This window comes from Aotus nancymaae, unplaced genomic scaffold (assembly GCF_030222135.1).
Source record: "Aotus nancymaae isolate 86718 unplaced genomic scaffold, 86718_ANA_hifiasm-v0.15.2.pri h1tg000011l, whole genome shotgun sequence".
Taxonomy (NCBI): domain Eukaryota; kingdom Metazoa; phylum Chordata; class Mammalia; order Primates; family Aotidae; genus Aotus; species Aotus nancymaae.
The window spans coordinates 57,275,602-57,297,390 of NW_026988422.1; the positions used below are offsets into that span (position 1 = coordinate 57,275,602).

Sequence of the window (21,789 nt, forward strand, 5' to 3'; positions counted from 1 at the left end):
GCTCACCGGCCAGAGTCCTAGTGCTGCAGACGCTGTTCCTTAGGAGCATACACCCTGAATGTTTGCTATATTCAGCATAAGATGGCTGCGAAGTTTCTAGCATTAAATGCTTTTGTTTGCTTACAGCAGTCTCACCCTCCTGGGCTCAAGCCATCCTCCCACCTCAGCCTTCAGAGTAGAGTAGCTGGGACAGCAGGCGTGTGCCACCCAGGAAAATTTATTTTTTGTAGAGATAGAGTCTCCCTACGTTGCCCAGGCTGGTCTTGGACTAGTGAGCTCAAGCGATCCTCCTACCTCGGCCTACCCAAGTGTTGGGATTACAGGTGTGAGCCACGACACCCAGCTGTCTTTCTTTTTTTAATTCTTAGTTTTTTAGAGACTAGGTCGTCTTTCTCTGTCATCTAGGCTGGAGTGTAATGGTACCATGATGACTTATTGCAGCCTCGAATTTCTGGGCTCAAATAATCCTTCCACCTCAGCTTCTCAAAGTGCTGGGATTATAGGCGTGTATGGCCTCATTTTAACCTTTATGGTTTTTTAGAGATGGAGCCTTGCTATGCTGTCCAGACTGGTCTTGAACTCCTGGCCTTAAGTAGTCGTCTCACCTCAGCTTCTCAAAGTACTGGGATTACAGACACACACAACTGAGCCTGGCTTTATTATTATTATTATTACTATTATTATTTGAGACAAGGTCTCACTCTGTCACCCTGGCTGCAGTGCAGTGGCACTGTCACGGCTCACTGCAACCTCCCTCGTGGGCTGAAGTGATTCTCCCACCTCAGCCTCCTAAGTAGCTGGGACTCAGGATCTCACCACCCTGCCCAGCCACTTTTACTTTAATTGAAATAACAAAGGCATATATCTAACAAATACTAGGAAACAATTGGCCAATGAATTGTTCTCTTGGAATAGTGAAGGAATAAAACATCCCCAATAGGAATGTTGAAAGAGAAATAATAGACCAACGTTGGGAGCATATAAGTTTGACATTTTACTATCTCTTTACACATGTAGTTCACATTACAGTACACCTTCATTAGACCTTTAAAATAGTTTAATCCCTGTTGAATTATGGATTTTGGTGACTCCAACTGTATCTTAAATTTATTGAGAAATCAAAGGGTCCTTTAAATTTGGATGTCTGGGTTTGTTTTTGTTTCTTTACTCGTTTTTTGAGACGTAGTCACACTCTGTTGCCCAGGCTGGAATGCAGTGTTTTGATCTCAGCTCACTGCAACCTCTGCCTCCCAGGTTCAATCAGTTCTCCCACCTCAGCATCCCAACTAGCTAGGATCACAGGTGTGTACCACCACACCCCAGCTAGTTTTTTGTATTTTTAGTAGAGACGGGTTGTGGAGATTTCACCATGGTGACTGGGCTGGTCTCAAACTCCTGAATTCAAATAATCTGCCCACTTCGGCCTCCCAAAGTGCTGAGATTACAGGTGTGAGCCACTGTACCTGGCTTTAAAAATCTCATTTTAAAAACCAGACATCCGGCTGGGCACAGTGGCTCACACCTGTAATCCCAGCACCTTGGGAGGCTGAGGTAGGCAGATCACCTGAGGTCAGGAGTTCAAGACTAGCCTGGCCAACATGTAGTGAAATCCCATCCTACTAAAAAACACAAAAATTAGCTGGGCGTGGTGGCGCACACCTGTAGTCCCAGATACTTGGGAAGCTGAGGCTGGAGAATCGCTTGAACCTGGGAGGCAGAGGTTGTAGTGAGCCAAGATCGTGCCACTGCACTCCAGCCTGGGCAACAGAACAAGACTCCATCTCTCAAAAAAACAGAAAAACAAAAACAAAAAATCAGACATTTGGCCAGCACGGTGGCTTACACCTATAATCCCAGCACTTTGGGAGGCTGAGATGGGTGGATCACCTAAGGTCAGGAGTTTGAGACCAGCCTGGCCAACGTGGCAGAAACCCTGTCTCTACAAAAATTAGTGGGGTGCGGTGGGGCACAAGAATCACTTGAATCTGGGAGGTGTGGAGGTTGCAGTGAGCCCAGATCATGCCATTGCACTCCAGCCTCAGCTGTGGGAGTGAAACCCTGTCAATACACACACACACACACACACACACACACACTCACATAACTCAAATATTGCAAAACTATTTGCTTAGACTTATCAGAATTTGTACTTCAAACCAAAATACTTTCCACATATTTGGTGCTATTTTTCTTTCTTTCTTTTTTCCATTTACCAGTGATTAACTCAGAGAGAAAAAAAATATAAAAATATTTTTATATTTATAGAATCAAATAGCTCAAATAAACGTCTATTTCAACCACAATAATAAATCCATTTCCACCAAAACAGATCTTTTCTTTTCTTTTTGTTTTTTGAGACAGAGTTTCGTTCTTGTTACCCAGGCTGGAGTGCAATGGTGCTATCTCAGCTCACCGAAACCTCCACCTCCTGGATTCAAGTGATTCTCCTGCCTCAGCCTCCAGAGTAGCTGGGATTACAGGTGCCCTCCACCACACCCAGCTAATTTTTGTATTTTTAGTAGAGATGGGATTTCACCATGTTAGCTAGGCTGGTCTTGAACTTCTGACCTCGTGATCCACCGGTCTTGGCCTCCCAAAGTGCTGGGATTACAGGCATGAGCCATCACACCCAGCTGTTTTAGATATGTTTTGACCAGGGCTGAACATACACACATAGGCCCCTGGTTTTATGATGAGGAACCATTGGGTTATGATAATTTTCTCATAATAGTCAGAGGCTAGAGTAAATTCTAACAGGATGACTCAGAGGCTAGTTGGTGGTGGACTGAAGTCACAGAATATTTTCTGCTGTTAATCAGATTTTGATATGTGTCTAGTTGCACCCTGTTCCAGGATCTTTAGAGAAAGTTGGAAACTCTAAGATATTTGTCTTTAGAATGGCAGCTAATTACTGAGAAACACTTGCTTTGATTCTCCACAGTTCCCTTATCTCTGTATAATTTAAACAACTTTCCTTCACACTTTTATTTAAAATTATGTTTAAAAATAGGCAGGTTCCATGTTCTAGTTCCAAATTGCTAATTACACATGTAGACAATGTAATTATCTGAAGGAAAGACAGAATTTATCCCTTCCACCTTCCACCTTCTCCACCAAAAACTTAATTACAGTTTGTGGCTGAGCTTTAACTTGTTAGGATAATCTTAGATGAAGTTCTGAGTTTTTATTCTAAACACTTAAAATATATAGAATTGAAACATGTTAAAACTCTGGTCCTCATTATAATTTAGTTTTAGTTTTGCAGTTGCCATTTGTTTTTAAGTACTTGAAGGGAAAGGTAACGATATTAATTACTAGACTTTGATTTTGGTTGATCAGTGGATTTTGTGCAGCTGGGCAGGGTGGCCCATACCGGTAATCCTAGCACTTTGGGAGGCTGAGGTGGGCAGATCGCTTGAGCTCAGCAGTTCAAAACCAGCCTGGGCATCATGGCAAAACCTCATCTCTACCAAAAATACAAAATATTAGCCAGGCATGATGACACACTTCTGTGGTCCCAGCTACTTGGGGGGCTGAAGTGGGAGGATTGCTTGAACCTAGGAGAACAAGGTTGCAGTGAGCTGTGACTGGTCTACTGCATTCCAGCCTGGGTGATAGAGTGAGACTCCTATCTGAAAAAAAAAAAAAAAAGTGGTTTGTGAGGGCTCTTCTTGGCAGAGGTTGAAGAGTTGTTGCCCTAATTTGTAGTAATATTAAATAGTTTCCCCCAAATTTACATTGTTTTTAAAATTGAGTACAAGTTTCAAAGTACTAACATCAAGAAAAAATATGGGCCTTGGTGATGTGGTTCAGGCCTGTAATCCCAGCGCTTTGGGAGGCCACAGCAGGAGGATTGCTTGAGCTCAGGAGTTTAAGACCAAAAAAATTTTAGAGATTTCTTTGTTTTGAGACAGGGTCTTGTTCTGTTGCCCATGCTAGAGTGCAGTGGGGCGATTTCAGCTCATTGCAACCTCCACCTCCCGGGTTCGTTCAGGCAATTCTCCTGCCTCAGCTTCCCGAGAAGCTGGGAATACAGGGGTGTGCCACCATGCCTGGCTAATTTTTGTGTTTTTAGTTGAGATGGGGTTTCACCATGTTAGACAGGCTAGTCTTGAACTCCTGACCTAAAGTGATCTGCTTGTTTCGGTGACCCAAAGTGCTGGGATTACAGGCATGGGCCACTGTGTCTGGCCCTAAAAATTAAAGATTTCTTAACTTATTGTATTTAGTTCTGTTTTGTAGTATTATTATTATTATTATTATTATTTTGAGAGATGGGGTTTTACCATGTTGATCAGTCTGGTCTTGAACTCCCAACCACAAGTGATCCCCCCGCCTCAGCCCCCCAAAGTGCTGAGATTACAGATGTGCACCACTGCGCCCAGCTGTTTTGTATTATTTAACATTATTTTACTTATTCTTTTCAAAGGGTCTGCTAGATGTTCTGAATTTTGGGATAATGTTTCAATACTTTTTTTTTTACCCTTGAGACAGAGTTTCATTCTTGTTGCCCAGGCTCGAGTGCAATGGCACCATCTCAGCTCACTGCAACCTCCACCTCCCATGTTCAAGTGATTCTCCTTCCTCAGCCTCCCGAGTAACGGGGATTACAGGCATGTGCCACCATGCCGTGCTAATTTTTTATTTTTAGTAGAGATGGAATTTCACCATGTTGGTCTGGAATTCCCTACCTCAGGTGATCTGTCCACCTTGGCCTCTCAAAGTGCTGGGATTACAGGCATGAGCCACCAGGCCCAGCCTTCAATACTACTTTTAACCTTTCTTTCAACTTCTTTTATCCAGCTCTGAAATAAAAGCAAGCAGACCTACATATTCTCTGGTGAACAGGTTTTGGAATCTATTTTATCATTTTGTAGGATATGAAAGCACAAAAGAAGGGCCCAAGTTATATAATTATTTTATTTTCTGTGTGAATGTTTTTAACCTTTAAGAATCTGGAACTCAAAATGTTCTTTATATGAAGTGTATGAAGATTTTGAAACCTATCCAGTAGTCCCATGGACAGTTTTTTTTTTTTTTTTAAATAAACAGAAATTGACCCTTCTGGTTTTAAAGCTTAAAATTTAGGGAACCCCTCCCTCAAGACCTCTCAGAAAGTATCAAAGAACTGAAAGTCACCAGATCATTGCATATGAATTTTGGTGTGCCACTACTCAGTCCATAGCCAACATTAAACCCATATAATATCCTTTTAGATATATGTTTATATATATGTGTGTGTATTATGTGCAATTTTTTTTTTTCAGAGACAGAGTCTGGCTCTGTTGCCCAGGGTAGAGTGCAGTGGCACAATTATAGCTCACTGCAGCCACAAACTCCTCAAGCATTCCTCCTGCTTCAGCCTCCCCAGTAGCTGGGGACTATGGGTATGTACCACCACGTCTGGCTAATTTTCATTTTTCATAAAGCCAGGGTCTTGTTATGTTGTCCAGGCTGGTCTTGAACTCCTGGGTTCAAGGGATCCTCTTGCTTTGGCCTCCCAAAGTTCTGAGATTACAGGCATGAACAAACTGCACCAGGCCACTATGTATAATTTTAAAAGACAATCGTACCAACTATTTTGTTTGGTAACTTCCATTTTTACTTAAAATATGACTATTTTGCATGTGAATAGATGCCTTTTAGCAAGTCATTTGTACGTTTTTTTTTTTTTGGAGACGGAAGTTTTGCTCTTGTTGCCCAGGCTGGAGCGCAATGGCACCATCTCGGCTCACCACAACCTCCACCTCCCGGGTTCAAGCAATTCTCCTACCTCAGCCTGCCTCTTGAGTAGCTGGGATTACAGGCATGTGCCACAACGCCCAGCTAATTTTGTATTTTTAGTAGAGACGGGGTTTCTCCATGTTGGTCAGGCTGGTCTCAAACTCCTGGCCTCAGGTGATCCACCTGCCCGCCTCAGCCTCCCAGAGTGCTGGGATTATAGGTGTGAGCCACCACATGTCATTTGTACTTTTTTAGTGGAAGTACATTATTGCATTATTGCATTGGATGTTTAATACTACTAACCAATTCGCTCTCTACTACTAACCAATTCTCTCTCCTCTCTTCTCTCTCTCTCTCTCCCCCTCCTCTCCTCTTTTTTGTTTTGTTTTGAGACGGAGTTTTGCCCTTGTTACCCAGGCTGGAGTGCAGTGGCGCCATCTCGGCTCATTGCAGCCTCTGCCTCCCGCATTCAAGCGATTCTCGTGTCTCAGCCTCTCGAGTAGCTGGGACTACAGATGTGTGCCACCATGCCTGGCTAATTTTTGTATTTTTAGTAGAGACGAGGTTTCATCATGTTGGCCAGGCTGGTCTCAAACTTCTGATCTCAAGTGGACCTCCCACCTCAGCCTCCCAAAGTGCTGGGATTACAGTCATGAGCCACCAGTACTGACCACCAATTCTCTTTTGTTAATATTTGAGGTTTTATTTGTTTGTTTGTTTGCTTGCTATTAAAGCTTTGAACACACATCTCTGTGCTCTAATCTGATTATTTCTTCAGGATATAGTCCTAGAAGTGGAACTGCTGGATCGCGAAGGCTACAGAAGTTTTTGAACAGCCAACAGCCTTCCAGAAAGGCTGTATGAATTCTAAACAGCAGCATATTTGTGTGTCTCTATTTCTCCATACCCCTAGCAACTCTATGACTTATTATTATGGTTTATAATTTTTAGCTAATTTGGTAGGTGAGGGAAAAAAGACACCCTGCTGATATAAAATGAACAATTTGTGATATTTCAAAGACATCCTGCTGATATAAAATGAACCGAGCTTTCAGCTGCCTCTGGCTCTCTGGAGGATCCGGGGTAAAGAAACATAAAATCGGTGGAGTTTGGCTCTGGGTATTCTCAGTGAGATGGAGAGGTAAATTACAGCAAGCTGCTTATTCTCCCTCGTCCGGAAAAGGATGGGAAAGACCATCGGTAGGGGAAAGGAATTAAGAACATTCTTTTATGACAAAGGCAGTTGTTACGGGGAGGTTATAAGGTTTTAAACTTTAGGCGGGCATGTCATTCCAGATTAGCTGAAACTGCTTTCGGTCCTGACCACTCTGCACGGTTAAGCCCTAAGTAGCCAAAGGGCAGCCAGGAGCGGCCGGGTAGGAGGACCCCGGCAGCCACCACGCTGTCCCACAATGCCCCGCTCGCACCACCCTGAGGGCGGAGAGAAAGGACCGCTGCCGGGGATGGGGCTTCGGCGGCGGCGAGCGCCGAGAAGTGCGCACGCGCACTGACCCCGCGGGCCCTAGCAACCAGAGCAGTGACAGTAGCAACCGCCGTTATGGTGAGTACCTTTCGGGCCGCGTAGCCAAAGCTGAGAGAAGATTGGGAGTGGAAAAGGGTGACTGTGGAGTGTTGAGGGTCTGGGGGTCTTTAAACAGCGGAAGGGAGCCGGTAGCTGACGCTAGCTCTGTGGAGTCAGGGGCCCGAGGAGAAAGAGAAGCCCTGGCCAGGGGTGGTCTGGGGTGAGGGCGGCCTGGGGTGGATCGGAGGTAGGGTTAAGGTGGAGGGACTCTGACAAGAGAAAAGGGAGGGCGAAGAGCAAGACATTCTCCAAAAAGAGCGCATTGGAGTGGTAAGGGTGATGGGAAGGAGAGTGTAAATAAAGATAGCTCTTTACATAAAAGTAATTTTAGTGACCCGCCCCCAACCCCGTCGAGATGCAGGGAGGGGCTGGTTACTAGAAGGGTCTGTAAAACACGGATTGCAGCAGTATTAATAACCTGTGATGTAGCCAGGTTGCCTTCTGAATGACTACTAGTGCAATGATTCGGTAACACTGTAAAACACACTCTGATGGATATATTAGAGCAGTGATTCTCAAATTTCAGTATGCATAGGTATGGGCTTGTTGGAATGCAGATTATGAATTCAGGAATGTGCATTTCGACAACACACCTCAATTGATTATAAAATTGGGAGGAATCCCACCACAATGAGAAATGCTGTTGCCTTAGGTTTGAAATCTACCAGCTGTCTATCCAATCACAGCTCTTTATGAAGTAATGGTTTTACCTAGAGATGCTCCTCAATTCTTACTTGAAGTATGCACTCTCTTGCTTACATATTTGGTAGTTCTATCTAGTTGTCTGAAAAGGACTACAAACCCAGCCAGAGCTACTGAGCAAAGTCTGTGATGTCCTACGGGATAGAAATGTTTATGAAGAAGAAGCATAATTACTTGTTTTCTTTTTGTGATGCCAGTGCTATATAAGTGGGCAGAAGTTGAGCCCAGGAGATGGAAATGATGAGGAAGTCATGCCTGCCTTCAACATGATTAAATACCACTCTTTACAAAGTAGTCCCCCCCTGCTTTCCTTACTTTGTTCCACAAGCAGTTAGCTGAAAACGACTGCCAAGGAAAGCTAAAAGTTCTGGACCTAGGTTTATATTGAGGTGAAGAAATGCTCAGACCTAAATATTTATGAAAGTATTATGGCAATTGTTGAAAATCTTCAAATAGAGAATCAGAATCAGTACAGTTATAAATTACCTAATGATGACAGGGATACCGTCTAAGAAACACATCATTAGGTAATTTTGCCTTGCAAACATCAGAATATGCTTACAAAAACCAGATGGTGTAGGCTATTGCTCCTAGGCTACAAACTTGTATAGTATTTTACTGTACTGAATATTATAGGCAGTTGAAACAACGTATTTGTGTATTTAAACATAGAAAAGCAGCCAGGGTGCTGTGGCTCATGCCTATAATCCCAGACATCTGTAATCCCAGCACTTTGGGAGGCCGAGGTGGGCAGATCACCTGAGGTCAGGAGTTCAAGACTTGCCTGGCCAACATGATGAAACTCCTCCTCTACTAAAAATACAAAGTAGCTGGATGTAGTGGCGTGCCTGTAATTCCAGCTACTCGGGAGGCTGAAGCATGAGAATCACTGGAACCCAGGAGGTGGAGACTGCAGTGAGCCAAAATTGCACCACTGCATTCCAGCCTGGATAACAGAGCAAGACTCTGTCTCAAATAAATAAACATAGAAAAGTTACAGTAAAAATACAGTATTACAATCTTAAGTGACTACTGTCTTATATGTGGTCTGTTGTTAACTGAAATTTGCTATGCAGCACATGACTGTATTTAGAACTAGCTAAGTCTGGAAACTGGCAGACCTGGGTCCCTCCAGAAATATGGGCCCACATAGTATTTAAATTAAAAAAAATTATCTTCCAGTGTCTTTTTTTTTTTTCCTAATGACCTTCAGGACAATGTCTTCAAATGATGATATTTCACATTAAAACGAAGATTGCCAGTTTTTCTTGAAAAATAAATATGTTTCACCATTGGACACTTTTTTTTCATATTTTCATATTACTGAGATATAGTATGTTATAACTGACAGCATCTTTTCTTTCTTAATGTTACATAAAATAAAGGTGTTACTTACAATTAATGGAGTTTTTTAATTTGAAGAAGTATGGTATTAGGGTAGCTCTTTTCCCAAGTCCCACCTGCTTACAGTTGTCTGGAGCTGAGTAGAGGTTATCTTCTTTACACTGGTTCTGCCCTTTCTTGGCCAGCTTTACCCATTAGTGATGTCCGCGAGGACCTTTAGGCATTTGAGTTTTTGACTCCTATCTATAGAGAAACCAATTACCTTTATACCAATTTATATTGCCCCAATAAACAGCTAGATGGGTTCAACTCTTTTCCTACAAATAGTGTTGTGAAAATACCTTTTTATGGACCCATGCAAAAGATTTCTCTTGGAAATACACCCAGGAGTGGGATTATACCATCATAGGGTCTATGTATACTTAATTTCCCTAGGTACTTTTCAGGCTGCTTTCCAGAATAGCTTGACCAGTATTTACTTCCTCCAGCAGTGCAGGAGAGCTCCCATTTCTTCTTGTTTGTTCGTTCTGTTTTGTTTTGAGACAGAGTCTTGCTCTGTCGCCCAGGCTGGAGTGCAGTGGTGCAATCTCAGCTCACTGCAGTCTCTGCCTCCAGAGCTCAAGCGAGTCTTCTGCTTCAGCCTCCCAAGTTGCTGGGATTACAGGCATGTGCCACCACACCCAGCTAAGTTTTGTATTTTCAGTAGAGACAGGGTTTCACCATGTTGGCCAGGCTGGTCTCAAACTCCTGACCTCAAGTGATCTGCCCATCTCAGCCTCCCAAAATACTAAGATTGCAGGCATGAGCCACCACGCCCAGTCAAGAGTTCCCATTTCTTTACGTGCTCACCAACTTTCTAACTTTTGCCAATCTGAGGATGTATTTTAGTGTTCCATTGTTTTACTTTGCATTTTTCTGATTCTCAATGTTAAATTTGTTGTCGTTTGTTTGGTTTTGTTTTTTTTTGGGACAATATCTCACTCTGTCGCCTGGGCTGGAGTGCAGTGGCGCAATCAGGGTTCCTCCACCTCCCAGGATCCTCCCACCTTAGCCCCTGCGAGTAGCTGGGACTACAGGCCTGTGCCATCAAGCCTGGCTAATTTTTTGTATTTTTAATAGAGAGAAGGTCTCACCATGTTGCCCACGCTGGTCTTGAATTCCTGGACTTACGCGATGTGGCCGCTTCAGCCTCCCAAAATGCTGGGATTACAAGCTTGAGCCACCATGCCCAGCCTTCTAGATATTCTGTTTGTTTGTTTGTTTGAGATGGAGTCTCACTCTGTTGCCCAGGCTGGAGTGCAGTGGCGTGATCTCGGCTTACTGCAACCTCCACCTGCCAGGTTCAAGTGGTTTTCCTGCCTCAGCCTCCCAAGTAGCTGGGACTATAGGGGCATGCCACCATGCCCAGCTAATTTTTTGTATTTTTAGTAGAGACAGGGTTTCACCATGTTAGCAGGGATGGTCTCAGTCTCCTGACCTTGTGATCCACCCACCTCAGCCTCCCAAAGTGTTGGGATTACAGGTGTGAGCCACCGCGCCCAGCCAAGCCTTCCTGATATTCTTATTACCCATCTGGGTTTCAGTTTCTGTGAATTATCTGTTCATATTTTTCCAACTTTTCCATTTTCCTTTTTGTTTTTGAATTTTAGGAGTTCCTTGTGTATTCTAAATGTTGGTCCTTATTGGTTTCATACTGAAAATATCTTCTCTCAGCCAGGAGAAGAAAAATAAGTATATATTAACTATTATTAATAATAATAATTCATAGTGGTGATTAGAAGTGATCCTTGATGTGTTTGAGATTTTAAAGGGAATATCCAGCTGCTCATTTGTTTTCTATCTCTTATTTTCTGACAAATGTATCTGAATCTGTAAGTTTTCTTCTTAGTGTTACATTCCCCAAATTTTGACTTTTTTTCTTTTATTATTTTATGATTTTCTTTTTAATCCAAGGGTTATTTATTAGTATGTCTTTACTTTCTAGACATAATGGTATATATTTGTGAACAAAAGTCCTCTCAAAAGGAAAATGCAGTGAAGAGACCTTAAGTCATTGAACAGTTTATGTATAGCTAGATCCAGCCTTAGTTGTAGAAGGAAGGTGTGTTCCAGAGAACAAAGGGAGAGCTTGAGTTTTATAGCAAAAGTTCCTGCCCATCTTCTCAATCAGGTCTGTTTATGTAAATGAAGGATTCAAACTCACTCGGTTCTGGTTGGTTGATACAGCTGGGTCTTGATTGGTTGATCCAAGTGAGCCGATTGGTTGATTCAGGTGAGCTCTGATTGGTTCCAATGAATGCTGGAAGTCCCGAAGTTGAACAGAGGTGTGTTTTTTGGGGGAATTCAGAGTATGTGTGTGACCTCTAGTAAGCAAATGGCTGCTTGGCTCTAATTAATTCAATTTAATCTAATTTAATTTTTTCAGAGACAGGCTTGCCCTGTTGCTGAGGCTGGAATGTGGTGGTGCAATCATGCCTCACTGTAACCTCAAACTTTTGAGTTCAATTGATCATCCCACCTCAGCCTCCTAAGAAGTTAGAACTACAGGCATGCACCACCATGCCAGGCTAATTTTTTAAATTTGTTTTGTAGAGATGGAGTCTAGCTATGTTGCCTGGGCTAGTATTGAACTTCTGGCCTCAAGTGATCCTCCCACCTTGGCCTCCTAAAGTGCTGAGATTACAGGCGTGAGACACTGTGCCTAGCTTAGGCCCTGTTTTAAATTTAGGCCCAGTTAACTACTCAGGATTCATCTTGAAGTATTGGTTCTTTCAGGTTCACATTTGTTCACATAGTTTAAAAACCTTTCTTTTGTTATTCTTTGGGGTTCTTTTTTAAAAAAGAGCACCAGCAATAATTCATTAAGGATATCTTCCTTTGGGTACCTTTAGAGTTTTAAATATATTAATTTGAATCTAAGCTGCTATTAATTATAAGGTGCAACATTATTTTATGTTTTACTAAGAAAAAATTGGTTTGAATTGAACTGTGACAAATACTTTATTATCATTTAAAATTTTTATTTTGTACTTATTGATAGAGTTCTTTTAAACGTATGTAGACACACAAATTTTTATCCTATCCTTTATCTCCATCCTTTGCAAACATAAAAAGGAATATGTGATATGAAATAAAGTGGTTAATATTTTTCTAAAATTTCACCACTGCCACCAGCCCACAACAATTGTAAATTATTCCTGATTATAAAATGCATCCAAATTTCAATATTAAAATGTAAGAACGATGTAGATCCTTAGAATCAATTAAATAAGATGTATTTTAATATTAAGTATTGAAAGCTACATATTTTTGTAAGCCAAGTCGGAGTGAAGTGTATGGGTGTTATATAATGATTTTCTTATTTTTTCTCAGGGACATTTAAATAAATCATTCTGATTTCAGGAAATTAAAACATCCTCTTTGTATATAAAGTCTCAAAGAAAGAAATCAATCCTTTTAATGGTAGAAACCAAGGCTAATAGTTATTGCATGAAAAGTGAATCAACAAATCACACCAATAAAGACCACTTTGGGGCTGGTGGCTCACGCCTGTAATCTCAGCACTTTGGGAAGCCAAAGTGGGCAGATCATGAGGTCAGGAGTTCTAGACCAGCCTGGCCAACATGGTGAAACCCCGGCTCTACTACAAATACAAAAAATTAGCCAGGTGTGGCGGTGCGTGCCTGCAATTCCAGCTACTTGGAAGACTGAGGCAGGAGAATCGCTTGAACCTAGGAGGTGAAGGTTGAGGTGAGCAGAGATGGTGTCATTGTACTCCAGCCAGCCTGTGCAACAAAGCAAGACTGTCTCAAAAAATAAATAAGTAAATAAAGACAACTTTGTTTTGTGTTTTTTTTCTTTCTTTTTTTTAAAAGGCAAAAGCAACAACAATCAAAGAAGCCTTAGCGAGATGGGTGAGTACATGAGTTTTTCCTTCTTTTAGAAACTGTACAAGGAAAAATTCTGGATAGTTATTCAAATCCAGCTATTTAATACAAAGGATCCTTTTGGTATTGGAGCTCTTCAGCTATCTTGACTATGGTGGTGGATGCATGAACCTACACAGATGATAAAATTGTATAAAACTTAGTACACACATACTAACACACAGCCATACATGCACATGAGTACAAGCAAATTTGGGAAAATCTGAATAAAATCAGTGGATTGTATCAATAGCAATACCCTAATTATATTATACGATAGTCATAAAATGTTATCCTTGGGAGAACTGGACAAACTTCAAATATCATAATAAAATTTTCAATTAAAAAAATCTGACCACTGGAAAATTTAAATATGGAAAGGATGATTTTATCTATTGCTATAAAATTGCTGGAATTTCTGTGTTAGTACATTTTCTTTTTCAACTTTATAATCACTAAACTACATGTCATTTTCATATGCTAGAGTCATATGAATTGTGGATTATCTAGGCTTTAGAGGGTGGTTTTAGCCTCCTGGAGGTGAGTACAGAGGTAATCAATGTGGACAAATGTAAATCATGCATATACAATTGAAAAAAAACACTAAATAAAAATACTAAAGCATATAGCAATACTAGAAAGGAAACTACATTATAAAAAATGTGCATTATATGTAAATTATATTTTCAGTGTTCTATAACATGCTAATAAAGTTTGAACAGTTATAATTCAGCATATAGACAGAATTGCCATAGAGTACAGAGATGACTCCTGAATTTCTGTGGCCATAAACTTATTTGTCTATGTTATCAGTAGTTTTTTTGCATTGCTTCTCGGCCTTTTGGCTAAGATCAAGTGTAGTTTTTTTAGTATAATAATGTACCTTTTGCTTTTGTAACTAGGCTTTGAATAAAAAGGCTTTCAGAAGCATTGGTGTCTAGGGAAAATAGACAAAGTTCGATAAAATAATGAAGTACTTGAATTCTTGTTTTAGTGCTTATAAATTTCTCATTTACTTTAAATGTATTTTTATAATTTATTTCTGTTTGGTTAAATATATAATGAAAAATCTTAAGAAAAGAGGAGTATGGAGTAGACTTAGTACAAGATTTAATTTTCCTTGAATTGGATGTTGAGACTTTATTTTACTTACAGTAACTAGTGTTTTTTTGTTTTGGCTGGTAGAGTCTGTTTCTAGATTACATTATGGCCATGGATTTTTTACTTTTTTTTTTTTTTTTAAGACAGTGTCTCGTTCTGTCACCCAGGCTGGAATGCAGTGGCACAATCATAGATCACTGCAGCCTCGGTGTCCTAGGCTCTAACGCCTGAGTAGCTGGGACTACGGGTGTGTGTCACCACACCTGGCTAATTTGTTGTTGTTGTTGTTGTTGTTGTTGTTGTTGTAGAGACAGAGTCTCATTATGTTGCCCAGGCTGGTCTTGAACTCCTGAGCTCAAGTGATCCTCTTGTCTCAACCTCCCACGATGCTGGGATTACAGGCGTGAGCCACTGTGACTGGCCCATGCATTTTTGACTTTGATGATTTGAAAACATCAATCTCACTTTTTCATTGATTCACCCAACATTTATTGAGGATCTACTAGATGTCACTTTCTCCTCCTCTAACCTACAAATAGATAACATAAAAATAAGCACTGAGTGGACGTGTTTTAGATCTTTACAACTGATTGTATATTTTCTATCATTATTATTATTACTTTGATACATTTTATTTTTCTTGTAATTTAATTTTATTAAAGTATAGATAGGGTTTCACTATATTGCCTAGACTGGTCTCAAATTCCTGAGCTCAAGTGATCCTCCTGCCTCAGCCTCTCAAAGTGCTAGGATTACAGGCATGAGCCATTGTGCCCAGCCTATTTTCTATTATTGATATGTGGTGATTTAAGTTTTTGAAAGGAGTTTTGTGTGTCTTACACTGCAATAGGTTATAAAAAATATAGGAAAGCAAAGGAAATGGTCCCCGAGCTTCTAGTTTTGTTAGTTTTGTTAGTTAGTTTGTTTTTCTGGGGCCAGGATCTCTGTACCCCTAGGCTGGATTGCAGTGGAGCTCAGGTGATCCTCCCACTACAGCCTCAACCTCCCAAATAACTGGGACCACAGTCATGCACCACCACATCTGGCTGATTTTTAAATTATTTGTAGAAATGAGGTCTTGCTATGTTGCCCAGGCTGGTTTCCAACTCAGGCTCAAGCAATCCTCCTCCCTTGGCTTCCCAAATTGCTGGTATTACAGGCAGGAGCCACTGTGCCTGTTTGTCTTTTTACTATTGAGTTGAGTTCCCTTGTCAGATGAACAGTTTGCAAATATTTTCTCCTATTCAAGAGATTTTCTCTTCACTCTGTTGATTGTTTCCTCTGCTGTGTAGAAGCCTTTTATTTTTATTTTTGTTTTTTGAGATGGAGTCTTACTCTGTTGCCCAGGCTGGAGTGCAATGGCACGATTTCGGCTCACTGCAACTTCCATGTCCTGGGTTCAAGCAATTCTCCTGCCTCAGCCTCCCAAGTAGCTGGGATTACAGGCATGTGCCACCATGCCTGGCTCATTTTTGGTATTTTTTAGTAGAGATGGAGTTTCGCCATGTTGGCCAGGTTGGTCTTGAACTCCTAACCTCAAGTGATCCACCTGCCTCAGCCTCCCAAAGTACTGGGACTACAGGTGTGACCCACCATGCTTGGCCAGAAGCTTTTTAGTTTTAGTTCCATTGTTTATTTTTGTTTTTGTTGACTGTGCTTTAAGGTCTTAGCCATAAAATCTTTTCCTAGACCAATGTCCTGAAGTGTTTTTCCTATATTTTTTTCTAGTGGCTTTATAGTTTTGAGTCTTTAAGTCTTTAATTCATCATGGTTGATTTTTTGCATATGGTGAGAGATAGGGGTCCAGTTTCATTCTTCTGCATTTGGATATCCAATTTTTCCAGCAACATTTATTGAAAAGGGTATCCTTTTCCCAATGTGTGCCCTTGGTGCCTTTGTCAAAAATCAGTTGACTGTAAATAAATGGGACTTATTTCTGGATTCTCCATTCCATTCTATTGGTCTTTGCATCTGCTTTTATACCAATACCGTGCTGTTTGGGTTGTGTTCACATTATAATATATTTTGAAATCAGGTAGTGTGTTAACGTCCAATTTTGTTCTTTTTGCTCAGGATTGTTTTAACTATTTGTGTTCTTCTTTGGTTCCATATAAATTTTAGGATTTTTTTCTATTTCTGTGAAAATAACATTGGTATTTTGATAGGAATTATACTGAATCTGTAGCTTGCATTGGGCAGTATGGTCATTTTAATTATATTAATTCTTCTGATCCATGAATATGAGATGTCTTTGCATTTGTTTGTATCCTTTTCAAATTTTAAATGCCACAAAAATAGAAGTTTTTTTATTTCCTTTTCACTTCCATTTGGTAGGGATCTAACAGTTATCTGATTCAGCCGCATATAAATCTGATTATCAGGGTTAGTAGGTAAATGTTTTCAATATGTTAATGGTAAAGAATTATTAAACAGTTTGTTAAATTCTAACAATTGTTTTGAAATAAACAGAGAAAAATCTTGGGAAATTCTGACCTCTTTTGGTTCCACATTACAATCATGGATTATTTCTTCCAAATGTATTTTTCTCATAGGAAGAGAAAACTGGCCAGAGGCCATCTGAAGCCAAAGAGATAAAACTTTATGCCCAGATTCCCCCCATAGAGAAGATGGATGCATCCTTGTCCACGCTTGCTAATTGCGAGTAAGTTCTCTTTTCATCCTTCCAGTATTGCTATTAGGTTTCCCTTTCTTTTCTTAAACACACAAAATAGGAAAATATGTTTGTTTTCTGTGGTCTTCATTTATTTTTTGTTTGCTTACTGTAATTCTCCCTTTGGCAAGGCCAAACATGAAAAATTACTGGTTTATGGGACTATTAATAGAAAAATATTGAATGGTACCATATTTTTAGTACAGTTGTTTTAACGTGTTTCAAAATATAAATCAAGTCTTTTGAGAGAAGCTAAACAACACAATAAACCGTATATAGAGAGAGCAAATATTTTCTCCCATTCAACAGGTTTTCTCTTCTTCACTCTGTTGATTGTTTCCTCTGCTGTGCAGAAGCATATATATATATATATATATATATATATATATATATATATATATATTTTTTTTTTTTTTTTTTTTTTTTTTTTTTAATAGAGATGGAGTTTCACCATCTTGGCCAGGCTGGTCTTGAACTTCTGACCTTGTCATCCACCCACTTTGGCCTCCCAAAGTGCTGGGATTACAGGTGTGAGCCACCACGCCCAGCCTCATATTTTTTTTAAATACAGAATACTTCATGAATGTATATGTTAGCCTTGTGCAGGGGCCATGCTAATCTTCTTTCGTTCCAGTTTTAGTACACGTGCTGCCTAAGCGAGCACCACAATAAACTATGACTCTGTTATGAAATCTACTACTTTCTCTTGTAAAATTATCCACCAAAGTCAGAACTATATTTACTTACTACATGCCTAAGTGATACCCCTTAAAAAAAAAACCTTTAAAATTATAAAAAACTTATTGTAAAACATCTGGAAAATATAAACAGCGCAAAGAAAAGGAATTAATATTAACCCAAATCACAACACCTTGTGAGAACCAGTGCTAGTGTTTTTGTAGAGCCTTTTAACTTTAAAAAAAAAAAAATTCTAATTGGGATCAAATTATCCTTTTTTGTTTGTTTGTTTTGTTTTTGAGACATTCTTTGTCACCCAGGCTGGAGTGCAGTGACGTGATCTCGGCTCATCAGAACCTCTGCCCCCTAGGTTCAAGCAATTCTCCTGCCTCAGCCTCCCAAGTAGCTGGGACTACAGGCGCTCACCACCATACCCAGCTAATTTTTTGTATTTTTAGTAGAGATGGGGTTTCACCATGTTGGCCAGGCTGGTCTCAAACTCCTGACCTCAAGTGATCCACCCACCTTGGCCTCCCAAAGTGCTGGGACTACAGGCATGAGCCACTGCGCATGGCCTACTTATTTTGTAATATATCCTGTGACTTTAATTGTCAGATCTATAGTAATTTATTTTAATTTATTTTCTCAAGATGTGATTTAGCAGGATTCTGTGGCTAATTTGAGGCAATTATATCATGTTGCCTTGTAACCATGTTTTTAGGCTACAGGTTTCTCTTGTCAGGGCTATAGTATACCATAGAATCACTGGGTTTTTTTTTTCTGATTTCTTCACCCTGTGTTTGTCTAAGTGTGATCCCTTGATTATCTGCACTTTATGCAGGAGATCAGCCCCATCCCAAATTTATAGAAACAGAATGTTTACTGATGAAACCTAGGAATCTGAATTTACAGTAAGTAACTTGGTAATTCTAGGACACATATTTGTGAACCCACCATTAGACTAATATTCATCTGTGGGATCAAAGGGGAGAGCAAACATTTAGCTTTTGTATGCAGCTTGTTCTTTGTGATGAGAACACAGTGTTTCATAAACCAATCTCAAAGGCAAACAAACTTGAGAAGGTTTTGTACTTCATACCAAAGTGCCTTGTAAATCACCTGGAGTCAACCCGTTCATATTTTGCTGATAATCTCTTTGTGCTGGCTCCCTCAACAAGATTTAAAGAATTATTTCCCAACCATATTCCTAGATTTAAAGGCACTCCATTTTTCACTAGGAGTTCTCAGGAGTGGGAGATGACTAGAAAATATACAGATTTGACCAGTCTTTACATGATATAGTAATTACTTTTTTTTTTTTTTTTTTGAGACAGAGTTTCACTCTTATTGCCCAGGCTGGAGTGCAATGGCGCGATCTCAGCTCACAGCAACCTCTGCCTCCGAGGTTCAAGCAATTCTTCTGCTTCAGCTTTCTGAGTAGCTGGGGTTACAGGCATGTGTAACCAAGCCTGGCTAATTTTATATTTTTGGTAGAGATGAGGTTTCACCATGTTGACCAGGCTGGTCTCGAACTCCTGACCTCAGGTGATCTACCTGCCTCTGCCTCCCAAAGTGCTGAGATGAGCCACTGTGCCCAACCTCTTTTGCTGTTTTAAATAGAAAAAAAATAATAATAATAATAATAGAATGATTCCTTCAAGTCATATCATGAAGGGTAAGATGCATGATCTGGAATCAAACTTACCTGGGTTTTAATTTTAGTCATGCCACTTTGTGACTATGTAATATTGAGAAAATGTCTTTGTGCCTCAGTTTCATTGGTAAAATGTGGATAATAAAAATACTTACCCAAAAGATCATTGTGATGATTAAAATAGTTAATACAAGTAAAGTGCTTAGAATACTGGATACACATTAAGTGTTAAACAAAATTAGCTTTTATTTCTGGGCATAGTGGCTTATACCTGTAATCCTAGTGACTTGGAAGTCTTAGGCAGGTGGATCTTTTGAGCCCAGAACTTTGAGGCTGCAGTGAGCTATGATTGTGCCACTGCACTCCAGCCTGGGCAACAGAGTGAGACCCTGTCCTCTTAAAAAAAAAAAAAAAAAACCACACACTTTTATTATGTATATATGTAGGTTTTGTTTGTTTGTGTTTTGGTAGGTTTTTGTTCTTTTTTGAGACGGGATCTTGCTCTTTTGCCTAGGGTGGACTCCAACTCCTGGGCAAAAGAAATTCTCATGCCTCAGGCTATTGAGTAGCTGGGACTACAGGTGCACACCACTGCTCCTAGCTTTATTTTATTTTTTGCATGAAACTTACTAAGATATTTAAAGTTTTATCAAGAAAAGAAGACTGAGGATGTGTAATTCTGTCCCCTTTAAAAATTTTGTTTTTATATAATTAAAATAACATATAGAAAAAGTCTGGGAAGATACATATGAAGACTATTAAAAGTCAGTATCAGCTGGGTGCAGTGGCTCAGGCATGTAATCCCAGCACTTTGGGAGGCTGAGGCAGGCAGATCACAAGGTCAGGAGTTTGAGACCAGCTTGGCCAACATGGTGAAACCCCGTTTCTACTAAAAATACAAGAAAATTAGCCAGGCATGGTGGTGCACATGTGTGGTCCCAGATACTTGGAGGCTGAGGTAGGAGGATCACTTGAACCTAGATAGGAGGCACATGTTGCAGTGAGCTGAGATTGTGCCACTGTACTCCAGCCTGTGTGACAGAGTAAGACCCTGTTTCAAAAAAAAAAAAGGTTACATATTAATTTTTTTCAATATAAATTTTGGAATGATCGAACACATGAAAAAAATATCTATCTCCACAAATACATATACATAGTTTTGTGTAGTTTTTTTTATTTTTAACACAAAGGATCATATAAAATATATTGTTCTAGGCTGGGCACTGTGGCTCACGCCTATAATCTCAGCACTTTGGGAGGCCGAGGCAGGCGAATCACCTGAGGTCAGAGTTCGAGACCACCCTGGCCAACATGGGAAAACCCCGTCTCTACTAAAAATACAAAAATTAGCATGGCATGGTGGCGCACACCTGTAATCTCTGCTACTTGGGTGGTTAAGTCATGAGAATTGCTTTAACTCGGGAGGTGGAGGTCACAGTGAGCTGAGATCGTGCCATTGCACTCCAGCCTGGGCCATAGAGTGAGACTTTATCTCAAAAAAAAAAAAAAAAGAATCGTTCTGCTAGATAGTTTTTAAACTATGTATCATAGAAATCTTCCCAAGTCAATATCTATAGCCCAATCTCCTTTGTTTTAGTGGCAGCTTAGTATTTCACTATCTATTCCTCAGTTAACAGGTGTTTGTAGATTTTTTTTTTCTTTTCTTTTTTTTTTTTTTGAGACAGAGTCTCCCTGTGTCACCTAGGCTGGACTGCAGTAGTGCAATCTTGGCTCACTGCAACCTCCGCCTCCCAGGTTCAAGCAATTCTCCTGCCTCAGCCTCCCGAGTAGCTGGAATTACAGCGCATGCCGCCATGCCCAGCTGATTTTTTTATTTTAGTAGAGACGGGGTTTCTACTCCTGAGCTTAGGCAATCCCCTGCCTCAGCCTCCCAAAGTGCTAGGATTATAGGCATGAGCCACCTTGCCCGGAGATTTTTTTCAATTTTTCTGCTATTCCAGTAATACATATATCTTTTGGCATTTATATTAATATTTCAGTAAGATGTATTTCTAGAAGTGAAAAACTGGGTCAAGAAATGTTATGCATTAAAAAATTTGATAATACCAGGGTAAGGTGTGGTGGCTTACACCTCTAATCCCAGCACTTTGGGAGGCCCAGGCAAGTGGATCACTTAAGGTCAGGAGTTCAAGAACAGTCTGGCCAACATGATGAAACCATGTCTCCACTAAAAATACAAAAATTAGCCATGCATGATAGCAGGTGCCTGTAATCCCATCTACTTGGGTGGCTGAGGCAGGAGAATTGCTTGAACCAGGGAAGTGGAAGTTGCAGTGAGCTGAAATGGTGCCACTGCACTCCAGCCTGGGTGACAGAGGGAGACTCCATCTAAAGAAGAAAAAAAATCATTAATACCAAATTGCCCTCAAGAGGATTTTTTTCAAAT

General features: G+C 40.3%; 1 protein-coding gene, 1 non-coding gene and 1 pseudogene across 2 annotated transcripts in view; 2 read left to right on the plus strand and 1 right to left on the minus strand.

The window, feature by feature from the left end:
- Positions 1-7,217: 7,217 nt before the first annotated feature.
- The window catches only part of DNAL1 (dynein axonemal light chain 1), a 41,340-nt gene continuing 26,768 nt past the window's right edge, over positions 7,218-21,789 (plus strand). The window contains exons 1-3 of the mRNA XM_012438183.2: positions 7,218-7,285; positions 13,228-13,266; positions 16,932-17,041. Of these exons, the coding sequence (XP_012293606.1) occupies positions 7,283-7,285; positions 13,228-13,266; positions 16,932-17,041 (152 nt within the window). The 5' untranslated portion in view covers positions 7,218-7,282. The remainder of the gene's footprint in view (positions 7,286-13,227; positions 13,267-16,931; positions 17,042-21,789) is intronic.
- On the plus strand, positions 14,104-14,166 carry LOC135274519 (U2 spliceosomal RNA; annotated as a pseudogene).
- LOC135274373 (U6 spliceosomal RNA) lies at positions 17,612-17,714 on the minus strand. The gene has a single exon (XR_010342214.1). It is a non-coding gene; the product is annotated as a U6 spliceosomal RNA (small nuclear RNA).